At 43.4% G+C, this 21,803-nt stretch overlaps 2 protein-coding genes across 8 annotated transcripts in view; one reads left to right on the top strand and one right to left on the bottom strand.

The window, feature by feature from the left end:
- Luzp1 (leucine zipper protein 1) overlaps positions 1-21,803 on the top strand; it is a 92,651-nt gene that overhangs the window by 56,559 nt on the left and 14,289 nt on the right. For 2 of the 6 annotated variants that reach the window (XM_085690471.2, XM_085690475.2), the window contains exons 3-5: positions 3,474-3,530; positions 8,183-11,357; positions 12,893-13,627. In XM_085690471.2, the coding sequence (XP_085546597.1) occupies positions 8,295-11,357; positions 12,893-13,048 (3,219 nt within the window). In that variant the 5' untranslated portion in view covers positions 3,474-3,530; positions 8,183-8,294 and the 3' untranslated portion in view covers positions 13,049-13,627. Of the gene's footprint in view, positions 1-3,469; positions 3,531-8,182; positions 11,358-12,892; positions 13,628-21,803 lie in introns of those variants that run through there. The other 4 variants (XM_085690474.2, XM_085690473.2, XM_085690472.2 and 1 more) reach the window with 3 other exon arrangements.
- Kdm1a (lysine demethylase 1A) overlaps positions 18,386-21,803 on the bottom strand; it is a 49,138-nt gene continuing 45,720 nt past the window's right edge. For both annotated transcript variants that reach the window (XM_085690476.2, XM_048443266.3), the window contains 3 exons: positions 20,309-20,436; positions 19,644-19,790; positions 18,386-18,860 (listed from right to left, as the gene is read on the bottom strand). In XM_085690476.2, coding sequence (XP_085546602.1) covers positions 18,675-18,860; positions 19,644-19,790; positions 20,309-20,436 — 461 coding nt within the window. In that variant the 3' untranslated portion in view covers positions 18,386-18,674. The remainder of the gene's footprint in view (positions 18,861-19,643; positions 19,791-20,308; positions 20,437-21,803) is intronic.

Below are 21,803 nucleotides of genomic sequence, written 5' to 3'. Positions count from 1 at the left end.
TTCTTTATAATCCATGAACAGTTCCCTGGCATTATTTAATGTTTTCTGTTAATGGCCAGTGTCTGGCCAGCCATTGAATCATTAGGAAGTTCATTCAGCCACTCATAGTCACCAAGTTTAAAGCATTTATTGTGTGCCAGGCTCCCTGCTGGGTACTGAGAATTCATATTACAAATAAGAAAGCAATAGGGAGAGATAGACTGAGTAATAGAACTTCATACAGTGTGATAAAATTTGTTTACTTTCCTGTTTCCGTGATAAAATATCCTGACGAAAAACGTTAAGAGAGAAAGGATTGGTCTGGTTTACACTTTGAAGATGCTGTCCATCGTGGTGAGGAAGTCAAGGCAGCAGGAGCCTGAGGAGGCTGGTCATTGACCCCACAAAGCCAACCCCAAGGAATAGTACCAGTCACTTCTAGTGTGGGCCTCCCCTTCAGTTACCCTGAGAAGACAGTCCTTCACTGGTCTGCCTGGAAGCTCATCTCTGGATTCCAAATTGTATCAAGTTGACAATATTAACTATTATAATTTCCTTTTGAAGAAATTTGTTCATGAAAAGTGCAGTATATAAACTAGTAAAAAGGGTGTATTGAGAGTGTTAGCTGAGGATAGGCTTTTTTGTTGCTGTTTTGTTTTTGTGTGCGGTCCTTACTGAGTTTCCTAGGCTTATCTTGAACTTCTTAGTTTTATTTTTGTTTTGTTTTGGTTTTTGGAGACAGGGTTTCTCTATAGCTTTGGAGCCTGTCCTGGAACTAGCTCTTGTAGACCAGGCTGGTCTTGAATTCAACAGAGATCTGCCTGCCTCTGCCTCCTGAGTGCTGGGATTAAAGGCACATGCCACTACCGCCCAGCTGAGCTTAGTTTAAAGGATCCTCTTGCTTTAGAGTCTTGAGTAGCTGGAACTACTACTCCCATGCGCCCTTGCCCAACTGTGTGTGTTTGTAAAAATAACATTATTGAACTGGGCATGGTGACGCATGCCTTTAATCCCACCACACCTTGAGGCAGAGGCAGGCAAATCTCTGTGAGACTGGCCAGGACAACTAGAGCTACACAAAGAAACCCTGTCTTGAAAAACAAACCAAAAGAAAAAAAAAGAAACAAAAGAAAAAAGAAAAGCATTATTGGGATATAAGATGAAGCCATCTCTTATGTTATACAAGCATATTTACAATGATACACTGCCTAAAAGCACTTTGTGGACACATGGTGTCATTTGTCTTCCAGTAACTGTTATGCTAGCATAAATCTTTTAACCATTTATTCTTTGTGTCACTGAACATAGGGTTGAGACTTTAATTCCCGCTCCTTTGTATAAATAGGTAAGGCTTTTGCTGTGCCACTAAACAAACGATCAAAATCTCCCCTCCCTCTCCAGTTTTGGAGAATGTGGAAGCCTGTAGGCTATGGAAAGATGGGAGAGAGTCTAAAAAAAGCCTGGATGAGAAAAGAGCTGGATCGAGATGGAAGCAGAGTGATAGATGGGAGGGAGAGAGCCAGCCTTGGTGGTAGTGTCTGTCCCAAGTGTTGTTGTTCTGTAAGAGTTGTGCATGGGCTCCATCTGGTGGCTTTGGATATGTATTGCAACCAGTGGTCTGAAGTCTCCTGAAGGCACTTGGTATTTCAAGCCTAACCTGCAGTTATTGTTGGGTTGTTGAAAGACAGTTTTACTTTTGATGCTGGATTTTCTCTTACGACTCAGGCTGTGTTCTTCCATCCTTTCCCCTAGCTTTAGGTCTAATTTTACCAGTTTGTGTTCTTCCATCCTCTCCCATAGATTTGAATCTGATTTTACCAGACTACATCATCCAGTATCTTCATTGTTGCTGTCATCCTCTGTGTCACTGTCCTTAAATTCTCATTGACTCAAATCCTTGGTGATTCTGTCACTGTTTCCAACACCATTCCTGTTACTTAGTGCTGGACACTCACTGCCTGCAAATGTGCTGCTGAAGATGGAACCCCAGGCGACTCAGAGGCTGAAGAAAATGCTTATCACCGAGCCGACTCCTCAGCCCCAGTGGTGATCTTTGATAGTTCCATCTTTGGTAGTCTTACTTGACAGCTGATCATTGCTTTTTTTCTTGTACTTTGAGAGGCTTCCATGACATGACACGCTGTGTACACTTGTGCTTCCCATTTGTCTCCTAGGTGCTTTTCCCCTTTGCTTGTCTTCATCTCTACCAATAAAATATTGGGGTTCAGACCTTTGATTTCTTGTTTTCTTTGTGTTCACTCAGTTCCTTGACAATGTCATTGCTTTTATAAGCCATCTGTTTTCACTGACTTGCAGATTTATATTGACCTCCATGCTTGTGCATTCGTGGCCTCTGTTGTCTTTGGAGGGCCACTGAGTCCCCCACTGATCTTCTCTCCATGCTGCTCATCTGCACTCAGCTTCATTTTATGGAGGACAGCAGCCATGGAGTCATCCCTGATTTTTTTCTTTGTCTCAAACATCATATGCAGCACAGGGACAAAAGCATGGGGTTCTACCTTAACAGGACCAGAATCCTGACCGCTTCTCAGTGCTGTCATCAGCCTCAATGGTTTTGGCCTAGATTACCACAATGCTTCCTGTTTGGTCTTCCTAGTCTCACTCTTCTCTTCAGTGATCTTTTTAAAAACCATGACATTTGTATTGTTCTTTATTTAGGTCATAATAATTGCTGACACCCGACATCTGTATATTAACGTTCACTGTTTTTTCCTTTAGAGTTTTTTGAGACAGGATCTCACTGTGTATCCCTGACTGGCCTGCAACTTACTATGTAGACCAGGCTGGCCTCAAAATTCATAAGGATGCACCTGCCTTTGCCTCCCAAGTGCTAGGGTTAAACATGTGTGATACCACATCCAGTTTAGGGTTCACTCTTTATCTTGTATATTTTATAGGTTTAGAGAGAGGTAGAATGACATGTATCCATAATTGCATTATGCAGAATATTTTACTACCGCAAATCCCATGCTCCTAAAACTGTGGGAACAGTCTTCCTGTTCCCATAGTTTTGCCTTCTCCAGATGTCATTTAGTTAGAAGTTATACCTTGCAAATCTTTTTAAACTTGATAACTTGCTTCATTTTAGAACTGAATAATATTCCATTGTCTAGATAAAGCAGTTTATCCCTGTGCTCACTGGAGAAGATCTCTTTGCTTATAAGTTTAAGCAATTATAAATACAGCTACTACAGATAGTTACATGCTGGTTTTTATGTGAACATAATTTTTTAGTCATTTGGGTAAGAAAACAAGGTAAAAATGTGCTGGGTCAGATAGTAAGAGTATGCGTAGTTTAGTAAGAAACGTCTTCAAAGTGGTTATACCATTTTGCATTACCGTTGGCGTGGACTTGAGAATTCCTGTTGCTCTATATCCTCCATGTTATCCGTGATTTGGGCATTTGGTATGTAGTGATTTGGGGTCTTTGTCCCCCACACACACACTTATTTTATTTATTTATTTTGAGACAGGAGCAGTCTGAGGTTTTGTAGGGACAGGATCACCCCTTTGGTCTGAGCATTGTTAAGGTAAGAACGCTAGTGGCTGCCCTGCTTCTGATCCTTCAGCTTTCACCCCTAAATATCTGACTACGAGTTTTTATTTTTAAAAATGATTAGAATTTGAATCACACACTCTTTCTCAGTTCTAAGTCAGTGTGATCTGTGCTCATTTGCAATCTGTTTATGTCCTCTGCTGCCGTGTCTACTCAGGTCTTTCACTCATGTTTTCCCTACCGAGGTAAGCATTTGTATATTTTGGATAATATTTGTTGCCCTGGCTATCCTGGAACTCACTTTGTAAACTAGGTTGGCCTTGAACCCTCAGAGATCCATCTGCCTTTGTCTCCCAAATTCTGGGATTAAAGGTATGCACTGCCATCCTGGTATTATCAAATATATATTCTCCCAATCTTTGGTTTGTCTTGATGTCTTTCACTTTAACAAGCTTAGGTTCCTAGTTCTTTCTTTCATGGATTGTACTTTGGGACGATGCCTGAGCTTACTACTGTACTCAAGGTCATCTGGTATTTCTTTTTTAATTTTTTAGGAGTTGACAGTTTTACATTTTATATATACTTAAATCTGTCTGTATGGGTCTAGTTTCAGCATCATATATAGAGAAGACTATTTTTACTCTGTTTTATTGCCTTTGGTCTTAGAGATCAGTGGACTGCATTTATCTGGATGGTTTTGTTCCTTTATCTGTCTGTTATTTTTTATACATACTACCTTGACTGATAATTTTCTTAGTTTAGGTATCACGGCTCTCAGTTTTGTTCATCTTAATGTTATATTAGTTCTTCTGGTCATTTGACTCTAACAAAACTTTATCATTTGGTCGGTATCCACACAATAGTTGTTGGGAATTTTGATTATGGTTATGTTGAGCATGTAAAATTGACATCCAGACTATATTGAGTCTTCCTGCCAGTGAACCTGGAGAGTCTTCCCACTTACTTAGGTGAGAAGTCTTACAATCTGCAAAACATTATATGAAATATGTATGTACTTTTGGGGCTTTTAGCTATGTTTCATTGTTATAGTGCAAATAAAAATGATACTGTTCTTTAATTTTCAATTTTACTTACTCATTATTACATTGAGAATTGGTTGAATTTTTGTTGTTGGTTGGCTTTTTGAGATAGGATTTCTTTATGTAGCCCTTGTTGTACTGGAAATCGATTTGTAGACCATGTTGGCCTTGAACTCACAGAGATCCATCTGCCTCTGCATCCCCAAGTGCTGGAAGTAAAGGTGTGCACCACTACCACCCAGCTTTGAGCTTTATATATATTTGTCTATTCTTATATTCCACAACCATCTTGTAATCACTAATTTTTTTAAAGGTGACTTTCTTTTGCTCATTCTTCTGAATTTTCTACAAAGATAGACATGTTATCCTCAGAGGTTTTTCTTTCCTTCCAATCAGCATATCTTTTGTTTTCTTTCCTAATTGTATTATCTAAGCTTCTGGTACAGAGTTGAAAGAGATGGTGAGAAAAGACATTCCTACATTGTCCCTCATCCTAGCAGGGAGACCTTGAGTTTCTCCATGTATTATCATGTCTGTTTTCTTCTTTGACCTATTGTGATGACTTATGTCAGTTTTAAAAAGCTGAAGCTTGCATTTCTTGGATAAATCCAATTAGTTGAGCATATAATTCTTTCTATACATTGTTAGATTTCATTTGTTGAAGATTTTCGATGTATCTGTGTAAATGATGTATTGGTCTGTGGATTTTATTTTCCTGTGATGTCTTTGGTCTGGGAAGGGCTTCTTTGACTCTGTCTTCTGGAAAACTGGTGGAGTCTTTTCTAAATGTCTGTAGTTCTTACCAGTAAAGTTATTTGGGCTTTAATATCTGTTTTGCAAGATTATTGATGATCAGTTTCTTTAGAGATTGTGACTATCAGGTAATTAGTCCATTTCATCTGAATTGCCAAATTTTAGCCAGAGTTGTTCATAAATTACTATCTTTTTAATGTCTCTGATATGTATGTGTGTATGTGTAGTGTTTTCTCTTTCATTTTTGATTCTAGTAATTTTATATTATTTCTTAGCCTCCTAAAGTCCTCATTTTATTATCTTTTCAATTGTAAAAGGATATATCTAATGTCAAAACATCATGTGGAGTCTTTTGAATCTGTTCTGCTCTGTAATTTTTTTAAGCAAACCTGGGGACAGCTAAAAAAAAAAGTTCTTTAAAGGATGCATTACGTGTGTGTGTGTGTGTGAGAGAGAGAGAGAGAGAGAGAGAAAGAGAGAGAGAGAGAGAGAGGCGTGTGATGCATCCTGGTGCCTGTGGAAACCAAATGAGGGCATTGGATCCCCTGGAACTGGAGTTGTGAAGTGGGTAATGGGAACTAAAACTCACGTTTTCTACAATTACTTATCAAGTGTTCTTAGTGGCTAAATCATCTCTCCAGCCCCATCATCTTGTCACAGAGCCAGCTTTGTCTTTAATACCCTCTATTTCCTTGTTTTAGTTTGATTTCCACTCATCTTTCTGTACTTCTTTTGCTTAATTTTAATGAATTAACAGATTATTTACTTAATTAGCTGATAGAGAGTGGTCTCGTGGCTGACCACCTTTGTTGTACTTTCCCTGGCAGTTGGAATACCATCATCTGTTTACTTGGCCTTTTGTTTCTTTCTTAAGATGAGATCATCAAGGTTACTGATTGCTACAAGTTCATCTACCATCTGTACCCAGTGCCATCAAGATCTCTAAGCAACACTTACTTCACTTCATCTCACAACTTTTTTGTTTTGTTTTTTTTTCATCCTACAATCCCTTATGTTAGGGAATTTTAAACATAAATATTGTATTTTCATAACTTACACCCACTCTCTCATCCTCTACACCTATGTGCATATTGTGGTCATAATTAAATTCATGACGTCTTTAATTATTACTGTTTTACACACACACACACACACACACCTACTGAATAAATACTTATTTAGGGTTGACCACTTGGAATTAGCACCCATTGTTTGTTTCTCTTCATCTAGGGGTTGGGCCTTGAGAGACTTCCCCCATCCATGTTGGGATGTTATCTGGTGGTGTCATTGTTTAAGTTTTGTTTGGGCAACCTCATGGTAAGATTCCATGAGTGCAACTCCCTGTCATACATAGAAGACACTATCTCACAGCAGACTTCCAGTCCTCTGGCTCTTAAAAATCTTTCCACCTTCTCTTTTGTGTTGTTCCGAGTTTATCCTCCAAATTTAAGAAAGCTGTATTTTCTTTCATTTCAAAATGTATTATTTCAGCTGTCTTCTGGTACTTATTTATTTTATTCCTTTGTGATCTTAAGATTTCTTTTAGAATTGCTGAGGTGAGTGTTTTAGTGACTTTTCTTTTGATGTGATAAAAACAGCTCAAGGGAGAAAGGGTTTATCTGGCTTACAGTTCAAGGGCACAGTCCACCAAGATGGCAGGCATCTTAAGCAACTGATCCTAGCACATCCACAAGCAGGGACAGAGCAATGCATGCTGCTCCTTAGCTCCCTTTCTCCAACTACATAGTCCAGGATCCTTGCCAAGGAAAGGCCACCCACACTGGGCATCAATGAATGTAATCAACTCCCCATCCCCATGTGCAGAAGCCCATCTCCCAGGTGATTCTAGAGTCTATCAAGTTGACAGTTGATACCAGCCATCACAATTGTTGTTTATAGCCTTGACTATGGGCTTGAGAGTGTCATCTGGTAGTATTGAGATGTGTTGTGCACATGCCTTCTCTCGTTCATTGATGGTTCTCAAGAGTTCATTAAATTAAACTCATGTTTAGTAGTTGTAGGGTACATAGCTTAGATTGACAGTTTACTTCTTACGCACCACCAAATCTTTTGTCTCCTACTTGCCACTCAGGTAAGGGTCAGTTGTTTCCTCGAAGATTGTTGCTATGATTTGAATGTTTATGTGTCCCACAAAATTCAAGTTCAAATTTAACCCTCCCTGACTTAATTAAGAGGTGGAGCCTTTAAGAGGTGATTGGACCTCTCACCTTTACAGAAAGGCCTTTAACCTTTTTTGTTCTTCCACTATTTAAATCCAGAGATTTAAAATTCTCTCCTAGGAGTGGACACCAGGTCTGTTCCTAGCATAGAAGACCCTGCTGGTGGCCTGAGTTTGCATTTTACAGTTTCTAGAACCTCATCTGGTGTTTATAAATGATCCAGTGTTAGAACAGCCAAATTATTGAGACAATTTCTTAAGACCTATTGCTTTCATGAATTGTGGTTTATCTTTGTATCTGCTCTGTTTTAACCTTGTTCTGTTTGGAGAAGTATTTTTTAAATGTAAGTTCTTTCACCAACTTGTTTCAAATATCATTTCTTCCCTCTTTTGGTCTGCTCCCTCTCCCTCTCTTCCCCTTCTTCTACTTCAAAATTATTTAGTGTGTTGTTACCAAGAGCTCACCCATGTTCTCACAAGGGCACTGGGGAGAGAGGACTATTTTCATTTTACAGCTAAGGAAGAAAGGCTCTATTATTTAGTGAATATAGAAAGTGTAGAGGTTGTGCATATGGTGGATGTCCTTGTACTCTGCCATGAAAATTGGGGTTCCCCGAACTCCTATGCCATGCTATGCTTAGATATTAGCTCATTGTCAAACTAACAATGTATTTTTTAAATTTGCTGACATGCTTTTCTGCTTCCATTCTGTAGACTTATAATGGTCTTCAGTTGCCAAAGAAGGTTGTGGATGCCAAGAGAAAGGTAACCAGTTTCTCCAGTGCAGTTGGATGCCTTTAGCAGTCCAGCTTGGCTGGCTGTAGACATGGCAGACATGGCCAGCTACAAGGATTCTGCCTCCAGTCGCCATCTGCGGTTTAAGTTACAGAGCCTGAGCCGCCGCCTCGATGAGTTGGAGGAAGCCACAAAAAACCTCCAGAAAGCTGAGGATGAGCTCCTGGACCTCCAGGACAAGGTGATCCAGGCAGAGGGCAGCAACTCTAGCATGTTGGCTGAGATCGAGGCGCTACGCCAGCGGGTACTGAAGATTGAAGGTAAAGATGAGGAAATAAAGAGAGCAGAGGACTTGTGTCATATGATGAAGGAGAAACTTGAAGAGGAGGAAAACCTTACCCGAGAGCTAAAATCTGAGATTGAGTGGCTTCAGAAACGAATGGCTGATTTAGAGAAGCTAGAAGAGGCTTTGAGCAGGAGCAAGAACGAATGTTCCCAGCTTTGTCTGAGCCTGAATGAAGAGAGAAATCTGACCAAGAAAATCTCTTCTGAGTTGGAAATGCTCAGAGTCAAAGTAAAAGACCTGGAATCTTCAGAGGACCGCTTGGATAAAACTGAGCAGAGTTTAGTATCAGAATTAGAAAAGTTAAGATCATTAACCCTGACCTTTGTAAATGAAAGAAAATACTTGAATGAAAAGGAGAAAGAAAATGAAAAATTAATAAGAGAGCTTACTCAAAAACTGGAGCAGAACAAGAAAATGAACCGAGATCATACAAGGAATGCTTCTACCCTTCTGGAGAGGAGTGACCTGCGTATTGAGGATGGCATCTCCTCCACACTGCCATCCAAAGAATCCAGAAAGAAGGGCAGTCTGGACTACCTAAAGCAGGTTGAGAATGAAACTAGAGACAAATCAGAAAATGAAAAGAACCGGAACCAGGAGGACAACAAAGTCAAAGATCTCAACCAAGAGATTCAGAAACTTAAGACACAAATCAAACACTTTGAATCTTTGGAAGAGGAGCTTAAGAAAATGAGGGCTAAAAACAATGACCTTCAGGATAATTACCTAACTGAGCTGAATAAAAACAGAATCTTAGCTAGCCAGCTAGAGGAGATAAAACTGCAAGTCAAGAAACAGAAAGAATTAGGAAATGGGGACATTGAAGGGGAAGATGCTTTCTTACTGGGCAGAGGCAGGCATGAGAGGACTAAGTTCAGAGGCCATGGGGCTGAGGCATCCCTGTCCAGACACACATCCCGGGAACTGTCTCCTCAGCATAAGCGGGAAAGGATCCGGAACAGGGAGTTTGCTCTCAATAATGAAAACTATTCTCTAAGCAACAAGCAGGCTTCTTCTCCTATTTTCACCAACCGAAGGGCAGCAAAATCTTCTAACATGGGAGTGGGTACAGAGAGTGGACCTCAGGAGACAAAGAGAGCTGAAGACCGATTTTTACCTGGGACCTCTCAGAGTGAAGGGAAAAAGAATAGGGAGCAGCCATCAGTGCTTAGCCGTTACCCCCCTGCTGCCCAGGAGCACAATAAAGTTTGGAAGGGAACTCCCAAGCCAGGCACTGAGAGCGGACTTAAGGGGAAAGTTGAAAAGACAACTCGAACATTCAATGACTCCACCCATGGGTCTGTTCCCAATGATACAGTGGGTAGAGGCGATAAGACTTCTGAGACCTCTGAGGCCCACAGTGGAAAGAGAGGACAGGTACCTGGCAATGGAAGTCAAGTAACTCAGGGTGTAGATTCTGGCTGTTCTAAGACCACCGGAGCTCTGTCCTCATCCCGAAGAGCCTCCTCGGAAGGGATTTCTAAGGGCAAAAAGGCTGCTAATGGCCTGGAGGCTGATGCCAATTTTCCAAATTCTAAAGCTCCTATTTTATCAAAGTATCCTTATAGTTCAAGAAGCCAAGAAAATATCCTTCAGGGCTTTTCCGTGCCAAATAAAGAAGGAGTTGATCAGTCTGTAGCAGTTGTAATGGAAGACAGCAGCCAGCACGAGGCCCTGAGGTGCTGTGTCATCAAATCCAGTGACAGAGAGAAGCCGGACTCAGATGATGACTTGGACATGGACTCTCTTGTTACTGCCAAGTTGGTGAGCACAACTATCACTCCAGAGCCAGAGCCCAAACAACAGCCAAACTCCAGAGAAAAGGTCAAGTCCCGAGGGGGACCTAGAACTGCCCTATTTGAAAATGATAAAAATGCTGCAGTAGAAAATGAATCTGTAAAATCTACCAGAGCTTCCTCCAATGCTGTAGAATTGCCAGATGCCAATGGTGCTGGGGTAAAAAACCAAAGGCCCTTCAGCCCTAGGGAGGCCCTACGGTCTAGAGCAATTATAAAACCTGTTATCATTGATAAGGATGTGAAAAAAATCATGGGAGGATCTGGCTCTGAGGTGGTCTTGGAGAAGCAGAAATCCACTTCTAAACCTGTGCCAAGCAAAGTGACAAGCAGCATCACCATCTACCCCACTGACAACAGTAGCCCTAGAGCCGTCCCAGGAGAGGCCCCAAGGGAGAGGCACACCTCCACCAGCAACATCCAGGTGGGGCCCCCAGAGCTCACAGCAGCTAGCAACCATGTCAGCTCCCCCCTCGAGCTCTCTATTCATAAACATGACATTACCTTACAGCTCACAGAAGCTGAAAGAATGGGAGATAGCTCTCCAAAGAATAAACCAGAGACAGTGGTCTCTCGGAGCAGCATTGTAATTAAGCCATCCGATTCTGTGGAGAGGAATAGTCATGCCCCTCCAGCGGAGACAATCAGGTGGAAAAGCCACAGTGCCTCTTCAGAGGTGGGCTGTTCAGACGCTAGACACGTCACTGTGCGGAATGCCTGGAAGAGTAAGCGAGACTTGAAATGTTCAGAAGACACTCAAACTCGAGTAGGTAGGCACATGGAATCTACCAATGCCTACATACAGAGGTCTTCCACAGACTTCTTAGAGCTTGAACAGCCCAGGTCCCTCCCTTCTGAACAGGGCACTCGAAAGGTAGGAAATGCAGGGGATGCTCCTGAACTTTCCTCCAGAAGGACCCAAAGTAGCCTCACTGCATCAGAGGTTCTCACCCGGAGGAATCGGATAGGAGACACCATCACTGCCGCCTCCTGGAACCACTCAGCAAGCATGGTGAGTCTCGCTTTCCTTCCTTTTCTATTTCCCTCAGCCTCCATCTTTTCAGCCTAGGATTTAGGGACCCAGGATGCTGGGAAATAGTGAGTCTTGGGTAGGTTTGGCAGAAAGCAGCAAGACTTCACCTCCCCTTATCTAGTTTGTCTTCATTTTGCTTTCACATGAGGAGGGGAGGCAAACAAAGTGGTGTTTGTTCCTTGGTTTGCCCGAGAGATCCAGAGTAAACAGGAGGCTCTCGGGTGCCGGTGGATGGCAATGAACAGGTTTTTTCTGTCCTGCCTCAGTTGGTCAGCAGGTCAAGCTGCCATATAGGGGGAGTGAGAGCTTTATATCCAAGTGTCACTTTCTTTTGTCCCAGATGGGCCTGATCCATTGTATTGTCTGTGTGAGTGCTTCCATATGGCTCATTAAAGAACAGATGAAACCAGAACCAAGTGTCAGAGAGCCAGAGTGTCAGAATAGAGAAGGCCCCAGGAGTGTCTTGGACCTGAACCCCATGACCATGAAAATGTCTTGCCTCTAGACAAATACCTTTAAAAAATTCACATTAATTTTTATTTATTTGGTGCATATAGCTATTTTGTTTGCATGTATGTCTGTGTACCAAGTCTGTACCTGGTACCACAGAGGCTAGGAGAGTATCAGAAACCCTCGAACTAGAGTTGCCATGTGGGTGATGGGAATTTAACCTAGATCTTCTGGAAGCGTAGTCAGTGTTCTTAAGCATCGAGCCTTCTCTCCAGCCCATACTAGCACTTTTTTAAAAGGCAGGCGACTGTGGGTTAACTGGGCAAGCTTGTCAATCTTTTAGTTGACATTTGGCTTCACCCATTGTCCCTTACAACAGCACTATGAACAGTACTGTTCTCACTTTCCACCTGTGAGTAGTAAAGATGGAGGTCACAGACAAGGTGCCTTATTGAAGGTTGTCCAGATTAATAAACCCAAGTGCAGATTGGAACCTAAGATTCCTCTGTGGAATGCCTCTCTACTCTAACTGCCTACCTTTTCTGCTCATGCTCATTACTATTTGACAAAGAATATTAGCAAGGCAGAATTCCAAGAGTGGGGAGAAAGATGCCTATCTCAAGTCTTAAAGATTTGCTGAGTTCTCAGGGAGCTACAAGCCAAGGGGCAGAATAGTATAAGAGGAAGGCGAGTGGCTTTCTCATAGATCATACACAGGAACTAAAGAACTTTCTCTTCAGCATACTCCTGCCATGCAGCAAGGAAGTGACTCTCACACATGCCACCTGGGGTCCTGCTCCCATACACCAGGTCTAGGCTAGAGCCTAGAACAGGCTTCTGTTCAGTTAGGGCCTCTTGGTCTCCTCAGATCTTTACTTCCAAGGAGTTTTATACTAACTTGTGCCCCACCACCACCAAAAAAAAAAAAAAAAAAAAAAAAAAAAAAGGCTTTGCAGTTACTATGTAATGTAGTGTCTATTCCAGGTGGGAGAGCTTATCAGAGTGGAAGAGACCCTGTACCGTCTCTGTAGCTCACTTTCTATTTTTGTTACTCATTGGCACAGGAGGAAGGGGAAGACAGCACATCTGGTATCAGCAGGCGAGTGCCCAGCGCCTTGGAGCATTCTGAACTGCCTGGGAAGCAGGGGTTGCCAGAGCCTGAGCGAGTCTGGGCTGAGGAGCGACTACAGCCAGCCAGGCCTTACGCTGAGGAAGACTGAGCCAGCTAGGTGAAGTCTGCTGTTTCTTCCCTTCTCCTGCTTCTCAGCTCCTCCCCTTTCGTGGCCTGTGAAGGATCTAAGGCCAGTTAATCAGGCTAGACACAAAGGCCTTGGCTGGGAGACTGTAGAGAGCCAGGCTGTGGCTCAGGTAATTTTTGCCAATTGTCCGGATAGGATCAGAGACTACAAACCAGTCACTCAGGCCCAGCCTTCCCTGATGCATGAGTAGTCCTCTCTCCTGTCCCTATTCCCAAGGTAGCATGGACCACTCTCAGACCCCAAAATGGGAAGTGATAGAAACCCATCACCATATAGAGGCAGCCAAAAGCTCTCTTCTCTGCTCCTTGGTGAGCTGTTGTATATCAAAAGCCCAGCCCCTTTCGCTGTGTAGTTGATGCCGATTTGTCTCCTTACCATATCCAGTTGGCTCCTTGTTTGCCCTAAGGGGTCCCCCACTAAGAACCATCAGCCATCATTTCCATCTAGGGGGCTTACATTCCTGTCTGAGTTCTTGAGAATTTGGAAACACAAAAAGGGTTTGTGCTACTGTCCCTAAGTAATTATGGGATTACCCTTATGTTGAAGCTTCCCTTACTTGGCTTTTGGCTAACCAGTTTCTGGGAGGCAGAGCATGATACCAAATGTAATGACACGGTCCTCCAACTCCAGCTCTTGGCTCACCTTCCAAAAGCATCAGAAACAGATCTCATGCATCTCCTTTCCCGGGCACCAACATTGCTGCTGGCATCACCTCTGCTCTCCCCAGGGGCTGGAAACTTCAATTGACTTCATCATTCTCATCTGGGGAAAATCCCTAGACTGAGCTGGCTGACTCAGCATACTCTGCCTTCTAGGAAGTGCCCAGCAAGTGGGAAAGCAAACAAGAACAAGTGAATTCCTTTAGTCACTCCACAAGCAATAGCTCCATGAAAGGCATGGACTGACTGCTCTCCCATTCCTCTTCCGCCCCATGGAGGAGGCCTCGCACTTTACCATGCTGACTGCTGATGCTCCATTCCCACAAAAGCAAGCCCTTGTGTCTACGAGTAGATCGTTATTTCAGTGATTTCATTGGAGGAAAGCCAGTATCTCTGCCTGTTGAGGGCCTCAGATTTATGCAGTTCAAAGTGCATTAAGCCTTTTAGGAAGGCAGATAAATAAAAAACTTTTATCTCCTTATACCAACTATATGGGGAGGTTAAGAACCGTTTGCTTGTCGCTGGAGTTTTTGAAGCATTCTTTCAGTTCAAAGGGATCTTCCATGGCTACCTTTGTGAAATGGATGTCATTGTCTTATCACTAGACAGGAGTCTGGAAAGCCACTTTCCCCATCTCTCCTGGCTTGTCACTCCTTGCTCTGTGATCTTTGGCAAGTCATTGTCTTCTTGGAGCCTCAGTTTCCCCTATCTTTAAAATGAGTTCTTTGTTTTTCATTTGTTTCTCGCATGTGTGTACACACGTGCATGCTGGTATTGAACCTAGGACGTGGCATGCTAGGCAAGTGTTCTGCCACTGCTGCTTCACAGCTCAACTGAGTTCTTTGGAGTGGATGACCTCTAAGGCCTTAACTTTGGTGTTCCAAACTTGTTTTCACCATGTTGTGTGAGCTGACTCTTGCTTTTGGAAGGTGATGTTCACAGGAGGCTGGGGAATGTCTTTCTGCCTTCAGTTGTCTTCTCGGTCTTATACTTTCTCCTCATGTTTCTGTCATGGGGGTGAGCTCAGAGAACTCTGTAAGGCCTGTCTTCACTCTGAGGTGAAGGGATTAGATTGGGTGGTCTCAGGTCTATGTGGCACCAGTGTCCCCAAGTGCCACGCTTCCTGGCTTTCAAGCTAGGTGCTTTCTGTGACACAGATGTTTGAGTCCTGTTTCCGTGCCTCTCCTGTGAATTTCCTGGCTACAGGGAAGACTCAGGACATCCTCAGGAGGACTGAGTAATCTCCTCCACCCTTACTCAGCACACACACTGGCACCATCTGCCCTTGTCTGCATCAGACTCAGCCATCCTGCCAGGGTGTGGGGAGATCTACTGTTTGCTTTTTTGTTTTTTGAATCCCCAGGGACAGGAACAACTCACTAGCATTTCTGTTATAATGGAGTTTTGCTAACCTGAGGGCATTGCCATGTGTCTTGCCTCCACATCCCAACTTGATGTACAACTAGGATAGTGTTTTCAAGATCTGTTCCTGCTGCTGCTGCTGGGTCACTGACCAGAAACTCCTTCGCTCAAGGCTGCAACCTCTCACTTTCAGTCCCCCTGCCACTCTCCTGTACCAGTTGGCAGCCCTAAGTTCAAAGGACGCAGACCTCTGTGGCGGTCCACTGAAGAGTGTAGGAAACTAAGTCTGTGGCTCTTCTCTGCAGAGAAACAAGGAAGGGCACCAAGCCCTGCTTCAAAAGATAATGCCAATAATTTTTGTCTTTGGGTATTGAGCCCTTTACTCTGGTGCTGTAGCTCCTGGTGCCAAAGTCTGGATCTTTCCACGTTTTAGCAGCACCAACATCTGCCGCTATTTGAAATGTTCTGTGGAAAAGGGACAGTGGCGGGCTGCCATTTTGAAAATCTGAGTGCAATAGCATTTGATTGTAACAATTATTTCAGGATATTATTTCTTTAATCTGCACACTTTGTTGAACCGCTGTAAAGTAGATTTTATTTTTAAATGCCTTCAGCATTGCAGACAACAACGTTTATACTAAGCAAGTGAAATTTGAAGGGTTTGGTTCCTCTGTGCTTCCTGTGGAATTCCAAGGGTGGAAGGCACATCACTTCTGAAAAAAAGATTAACAAGATGTAACCTTTGGGCCCAAGCTGGATGTTAGAGGAAACCTCCAAATAGAAGGAAGACCCATAGTCAAACTGTTGTCTAATCAAGCCAAATATTCCCTTAGTCCCCACCAACAGGCTCACTTTTATGACAAGTGCTTCTCTTCAGTAGTCTCAGTAGACGGCTGAATTAAGCCAGCAGGTGTGTATCCGACAGTTCTGAGTTAGAACTTGGTTCTAGAACTGCTTGGCTGGAAGATGAAGAGCTGGTGTCCTCTACCTGCTGCTGTTCCCTGCCACTTGGGTACTGAAACAGAAAAGGCAGGCAGGAAGCCATGGCAGGTCTGTTTCTGTGGCAGTGAAACAGTTCAGACTATGAGTTAAAGGGATTTGCATGGGGCCAAGGCTACAGGCAAGCTTGCACACCAGTCATCCCTCTCATGCAGCAGGGGCCGGTGCCTAGAGTAGTAATGGACTTCTTGTCCTGGGCAATGTCAGTTGTTAGATTTAGTGGGTCAGTAAAGAAGCAGGAACAGAGGCTGGCCCCTGGCTGCCTGTGTCGGCATGGGTTTTTTCCTCTGACAAAGACTGCTTTGTAAGAGCTGCTTTCTAGGGATTATCTTTTGAACACCCTGAATGGGGAACAGGGTTCTCCTCAACACCTCAAACAAGGTCATAGGAAAGAGGTCCTATTTTCCTGCTGCTTCACAGCTCAGAACATGTATTGAACGGAATGTATTTTTAAGAGAATAAAGTCTATTTTTTGTATTTTAAAGATTGGGAGGGCTAGGAAGATAGCCCTTAAATAAATTTACGCATGATCGGCCCTTTGCTGGGGCCTCAGCTCTGTTGGTCCACACCTGCTTGTCCAGGCAGGTGGCTCTGGCTTCACCTCTGCCCCTTGGAGTCTAGGTGCAGCAGCTTCTACATTCCTGCTCCAAGTATGGGACCAGAGAGGCCAGAAACTGCCTCTGGAAAGCAGGGCACAGCCATGGGCAGTGGCTCAGGGCTCCTTGGGTGCATGTGTATAGTTGAAGCTGCCTGTCTGCATGTGTCCTTAGGCTGTAATGCTCTCTGTTGGCTCTGCAGCACAATATTGTAACCAATAAAGCTCCCTCGTTTCTATATGTTCCTTTGAGTCAGTGATGCCAATTTTGTCAATAGTTTTCTGGAAACAGCTCTTATCTCTGAATTGGTGCTACTGGTATGGAGTCTCAAAAATTTAGGTAAAATACCTAGCTAATAATTTATGCTGTAAAACTGTTCTAACTAAACCAGAGTTAAAGCCAGCAGCTACAAGCCAGGTGGTGGCGCACATGACTTTAATTCCAGTACTTGGGAGGCAGAGGCAGGCAGATCTCTGTGAGTTAGAGGCCAGCCTGGTCTACAAAGTGGGTTCCAGGACTGCTATGACTGTTACACAGAGAAACCCTGTCTAGAAATAAACCAAACCAACCAGCAGCTACCTCTTTGCTCTGTTTTCTTTTTAGGCTTATCCTTTGTCAAAGGTAATTGTCTCGCTAGGTGATGATGTTGCATACCTTTAGTCCCAGCACTTGGGAGGCAGAGGCAAGTAGATCTCCCTCAGTTCGAGGCCAGCCTGGTCTACACACTGAGTTCTAGAACAGCCACAGCTACACACAGAGAAACTGTCTCAAAAAACAAAGTCCTGTTTGGAAGACAGGGTCCCATGTGTAGCCAGCCCTAGCTGTCTTGGAACTCATAGGGAGGCAGAGGCTGGAGAATTTCCTGAGATTAAAGGTGTGTGTCACCACCACTTGGCTCCCAACAACTCTCTTCAAAAAGCATCAGCCACTGAGCTGGGTGGTGGGCACATGCCTTTAACCCCAGGACTTGGGAGGCAGAAGCAGGTGGATCTCTGTGGGACAGCCAAGGCTACACAGAGAAACTGTGTCTGAAAAAAAAAAAAACATTAGCCACTGACTGCAGGCCCTTCGTAACTCCCCTCAGGGAGTATTTCCAGCACCTCCCACTGCAGCAGTAAATCACCTTCCCATCACTAACACCATTTTTTCAACAAATTATTTTCTAGTACTGTCACTCAGTGAATCTAGGGGGAAAGCCCCACTCCATTTTTCATCTAGCAAAGTCCCAATACAACGTTCCTCAATTGAACTTCATTTAGAACTGAGTATAGTGGTGTAAGCCTGTAATCCCAACACATGGGAAAGCTGAGGATCTTGAGTTCATGGCCATGCTAGGTGATATATAAAAATAACCTTATATAGTAGGTAGAGGGGACTTCACGGACACTATAGGAAGAATAGACTTGGGCTCTAAATACTTTACAGTAACCTTATAGAGACAGCACAAATGCAAGGTGGCTCCATGCCAACCAGTAGGAAAAGTGAGAAACATGCCCTTAAGAAGAATTATAATGGGACTAGAGAGATGGCTCCATGGTTAAGAGCACTGAACCCAGGTTCACAACCACCTGTGACCACCAGCTCTAGGATCCAATGCCACTGGCCTCTGTGGGCACCCACATAAGTCCACATACCCACACTGACAAAACATAGATATATAATTAAAAAATATTCATATAAAATTATTTTTTAAAGTTTTATTCTCAAAATATATTAAAAAAAAAGCCAAATACCAATAGACGAAGAGGATATCTCACAGCACTTGCTTGTCTCAGTCTTTATGGAGACATCATTCCAAATGAACCGGTAAGTTCCTCTCTGTGCTGTCAGTCAAAGGAACCAGCCTCTGCTGTCAAACTAGGAGTCCTGCAGCTGATGACAGTTCCTCAGTAGGATCGAGTATTGCTAGAAGAACTTGCTTACATGGCAGATTACACATCCATTGGGCCTCTTTTTTCAGAACCATCTGTCTCACATGCTTGGAGACTGCTGTGCAGGGACACCTGATGTGGCCTGACGAGGCAAAGTGTACATGGCTCCCAAAAACTGGTCTGCAATCCTTCCTGCTTCTCGAAGCCCACTCAGCAGAGCACCATGGACTGTAGCTGGATAGTTCCGGATTGTATGTTCTCCAGCAAAAAAGAGTCGTGGGATTGGCTATTGAGGGAGGAGGGTATAGAAATCAAGCAAGTTACAGGCGTAATTTACTGTGTTTGAATTGCCCAATTCCTGTTGACTTTTGAAGGCTGATCTACCACTAGTCAGTTTACTCAGTCTCTCGATCAGTTCACGCTAGCTAAGTTACCAGGACATCCTAAACTTTGAGCCACAGGGAGCAGGGCCTTCTAACGCAGAAATGTGTTTGAGAATAGATACCAAGTCTTTGGGTTGTGATACTGAAGAATACTTCAGAACAAGATCTGTCTAGCATATTCTACCTAAAAACTCCTCCCAAGCAGGCTCTACAAGGCCCTAGTGACTCGACCTCTGCAACCCTACAAGCTGCCATAAAATTAGGTACAATTAAAAAAATAGGGTTCTAAAAAAAAGTTCCTGTGCCGGGTGTCGGGGTCCCCTGGTGCTGGTGTTATAGGAGGCTGTGAGCCATCCAACATAGGGACTAGGGACTGAGCCCAAGTCTTCTGATAGAGCAGCAGCCACTCTTATTGTTTCTCTAGTTCTCAAACAGGATTTTTAAAGGGTGAAAAGCTGAGCAAGAAGAGTATGTACTAACTTGTACATACTCTAGGACTCTTACCCTTAGAATCTAGGCTACCTGCACTTACAAAGCCCAGCTATGAGAAATAATAGTACTTAATTCTGAAAGGATCTAAGAATGGACTGACTAATGTCTAAAGGAACTGGTAATACAATTTCTACCTTGAGCTCTTGATCTTTCCCCAAATAGGCCCGGGCACAAATTTCTTTGTAGTTTCTCACCTGTGGGGCACCTGGAATCGAGGGGCCAGGAGTGATTGGCTGAGCCATTAAATCATAGTCATTTCCAGAAGATCCTGCAGCCACGTAGGAATAGGAGCCCCGGGCCCAGGGATCGGCACGCCAGCGGGACACCACAGTCTCCTTGGGCTAGAGAGAGAACCATGAGTTTTGCTGATAGCAGGACAGATCAGCCAGTGCTGAAAAGTAGGCAGGGCCCATGTAAAAGGCAAGGTGAGGGAGCCAGGTGATGGATGCTACTGCTTTGGATTTGGAGACAAGAGGATCATATTGCTTCCTCTGGGACAAGCAGCACTTGACCTTTACTCTTCATAAATTCACACCGCATTAATTCACGTTCTTAGGTCTCATATTGCAGTTGGCTTGAAAAATAAGCTACAAGGAAATTCTCAAAGTACTCCCCAATGTATTCAGAGTTCAGTTGCTTGTGATGTGACCGCACATACAAAAGAAAGCTAGTAGCTGCAATTCTCTGGGTCATGTCGTAGAGTCCCTCTGAATGCCTTAAGGCTCCAAACGTTAAAATTCAGGTCAACTCCACACATGTCTCCATACTGACAAATATCAAGAACATAAGCTGCAAACTTTAAGGCAAACCTCAGTTTCAACTGTAAGCTGAATCCCTGCTTGTCTACTCACTCACATACCTGTGGTACTGCACTGCTACCAAAAATCCCTTTGAGAATGGCCAGGCACCGGCCAACAATCACATCATCACTAATGTTCTCCATGATGCCAGCAGCTTCTCCTGCCACCAGGGCCAATAGTATTGGAGCTGAGGAAACAGAAGGGACAATTTCAGGGTTTTCCCATACTTACTTTACTTGAAAGTGTTTTCTTAGAAGAACAGAGTCTTGTCAGGCCCTGCTTTGTTCTTGATGCTGTAAAATGTCGATAAGACATGTAGTAGTACCACACAGAGCTGGAAACAAGCCACTTTTCTGAACTCTGTCCCCAGAAACTGGCCAATGGGCACACCACTGCTTATGACTTCCAGGAATCAAAAGAATACATTTCTGTATTTAGGTATAGAATTCTTAGTCCTGGCCACTTAAGGTGCTTCCACAGCAATGGCAACATCCCTTCTACCTAGCTCAGACCCTTCATACCTACTACTACCCTTAGTCATCCATCTGGTGATTATATAATAAGCTTGCATGACAGCCCCAGGGGTACCTAGTTCCTGGGGGTTTGAAAGATACAAATTATACTAGAGTTAGCAAGTAAATAACCATGCATACACAGAATTATGACTTTGATAAAGCTGTGACAATACAGGATGTAGGTAAGAGTACAGGGAGGGGGCTGGAGAGATGGCTCAGAGGTTAAGAGCACTGATTGCTCTTCCAGAGTTCCTGAGTTCAATTCCCAGCAACCACATGGTGGCTCACAGCCATCTATAATGAGATCTGGTGCCCTCTTCTGGCATGCAAGCATACATGGAAGGAATGTAGCCTTGGTAAATCTGTTTCCCTCTTGCAATAAAAAGCAATCAACAAATGCAAAGCAATTAACAGAAATAGGAATATCAGTAATCATTAGCAACAGCTATGGGAGGTAATAGTGGTCTGGACAAGGTCATGGGTGGTGGATAAAGAATGCTGGGGCAGAGAGGAATACCATTAGACTGGTGCTGTCAGAACCAGATAGCCTGGATAGAATGGGGAAAAAACAGTACCACCTCAGTGTATGAATGTGTATGGAATGACACTGAGTCAGAAACATGCCTGTACTGCTAAGCAGTGGCCTATAACTGCTGCATAGAAACTACCTGTTTGTTCTTCACTGGGTATTAAATACACTTATTTAGTGCTTTAGTTAATCAACTGATTATAAAGTAATAGTATGGGAGATAGGAACATAAACATTTTAAGGAAGTGATCTAAGGTTGAGGGCTATCAGAATGAAGAATATAACCCCTGGCCTGTGCCTTTTGGGTGTGATGCTTCTTCATTTTTACATGTTTTCTTTAAAACACTTTGAAGGGATTTTCATTCATTCATTCATTCATTCATTCATTCATTTGGAATTTCAGTTAAGGAAAAAAAATAAGGCATATATATATATGAAAACTCCTGGGGCTGGAGAGATGGCTCAGTGGTTAAGAGCTGGCTGCTCTTGCAGAGGACCTAGGTTCAATTC

Source organism: Myodes glareolus, chromosome 6, assembly GCF_982192425.1.
Source record: "Myodes glareolus chromosome 6, mMyoGla1.1, whole genome shotgun sequence".
Classification (NCBI taxonomy): Eukaryota; Metazoa; Chordata; class Mammalia; order Rodentia; family Cricetidae; genus Myodes; species Myodes glareolus.
Note: the sequence above shows the minus strand (reverse complement) of the source record. Positions and strands in the feature narration are given on the sequence as shown.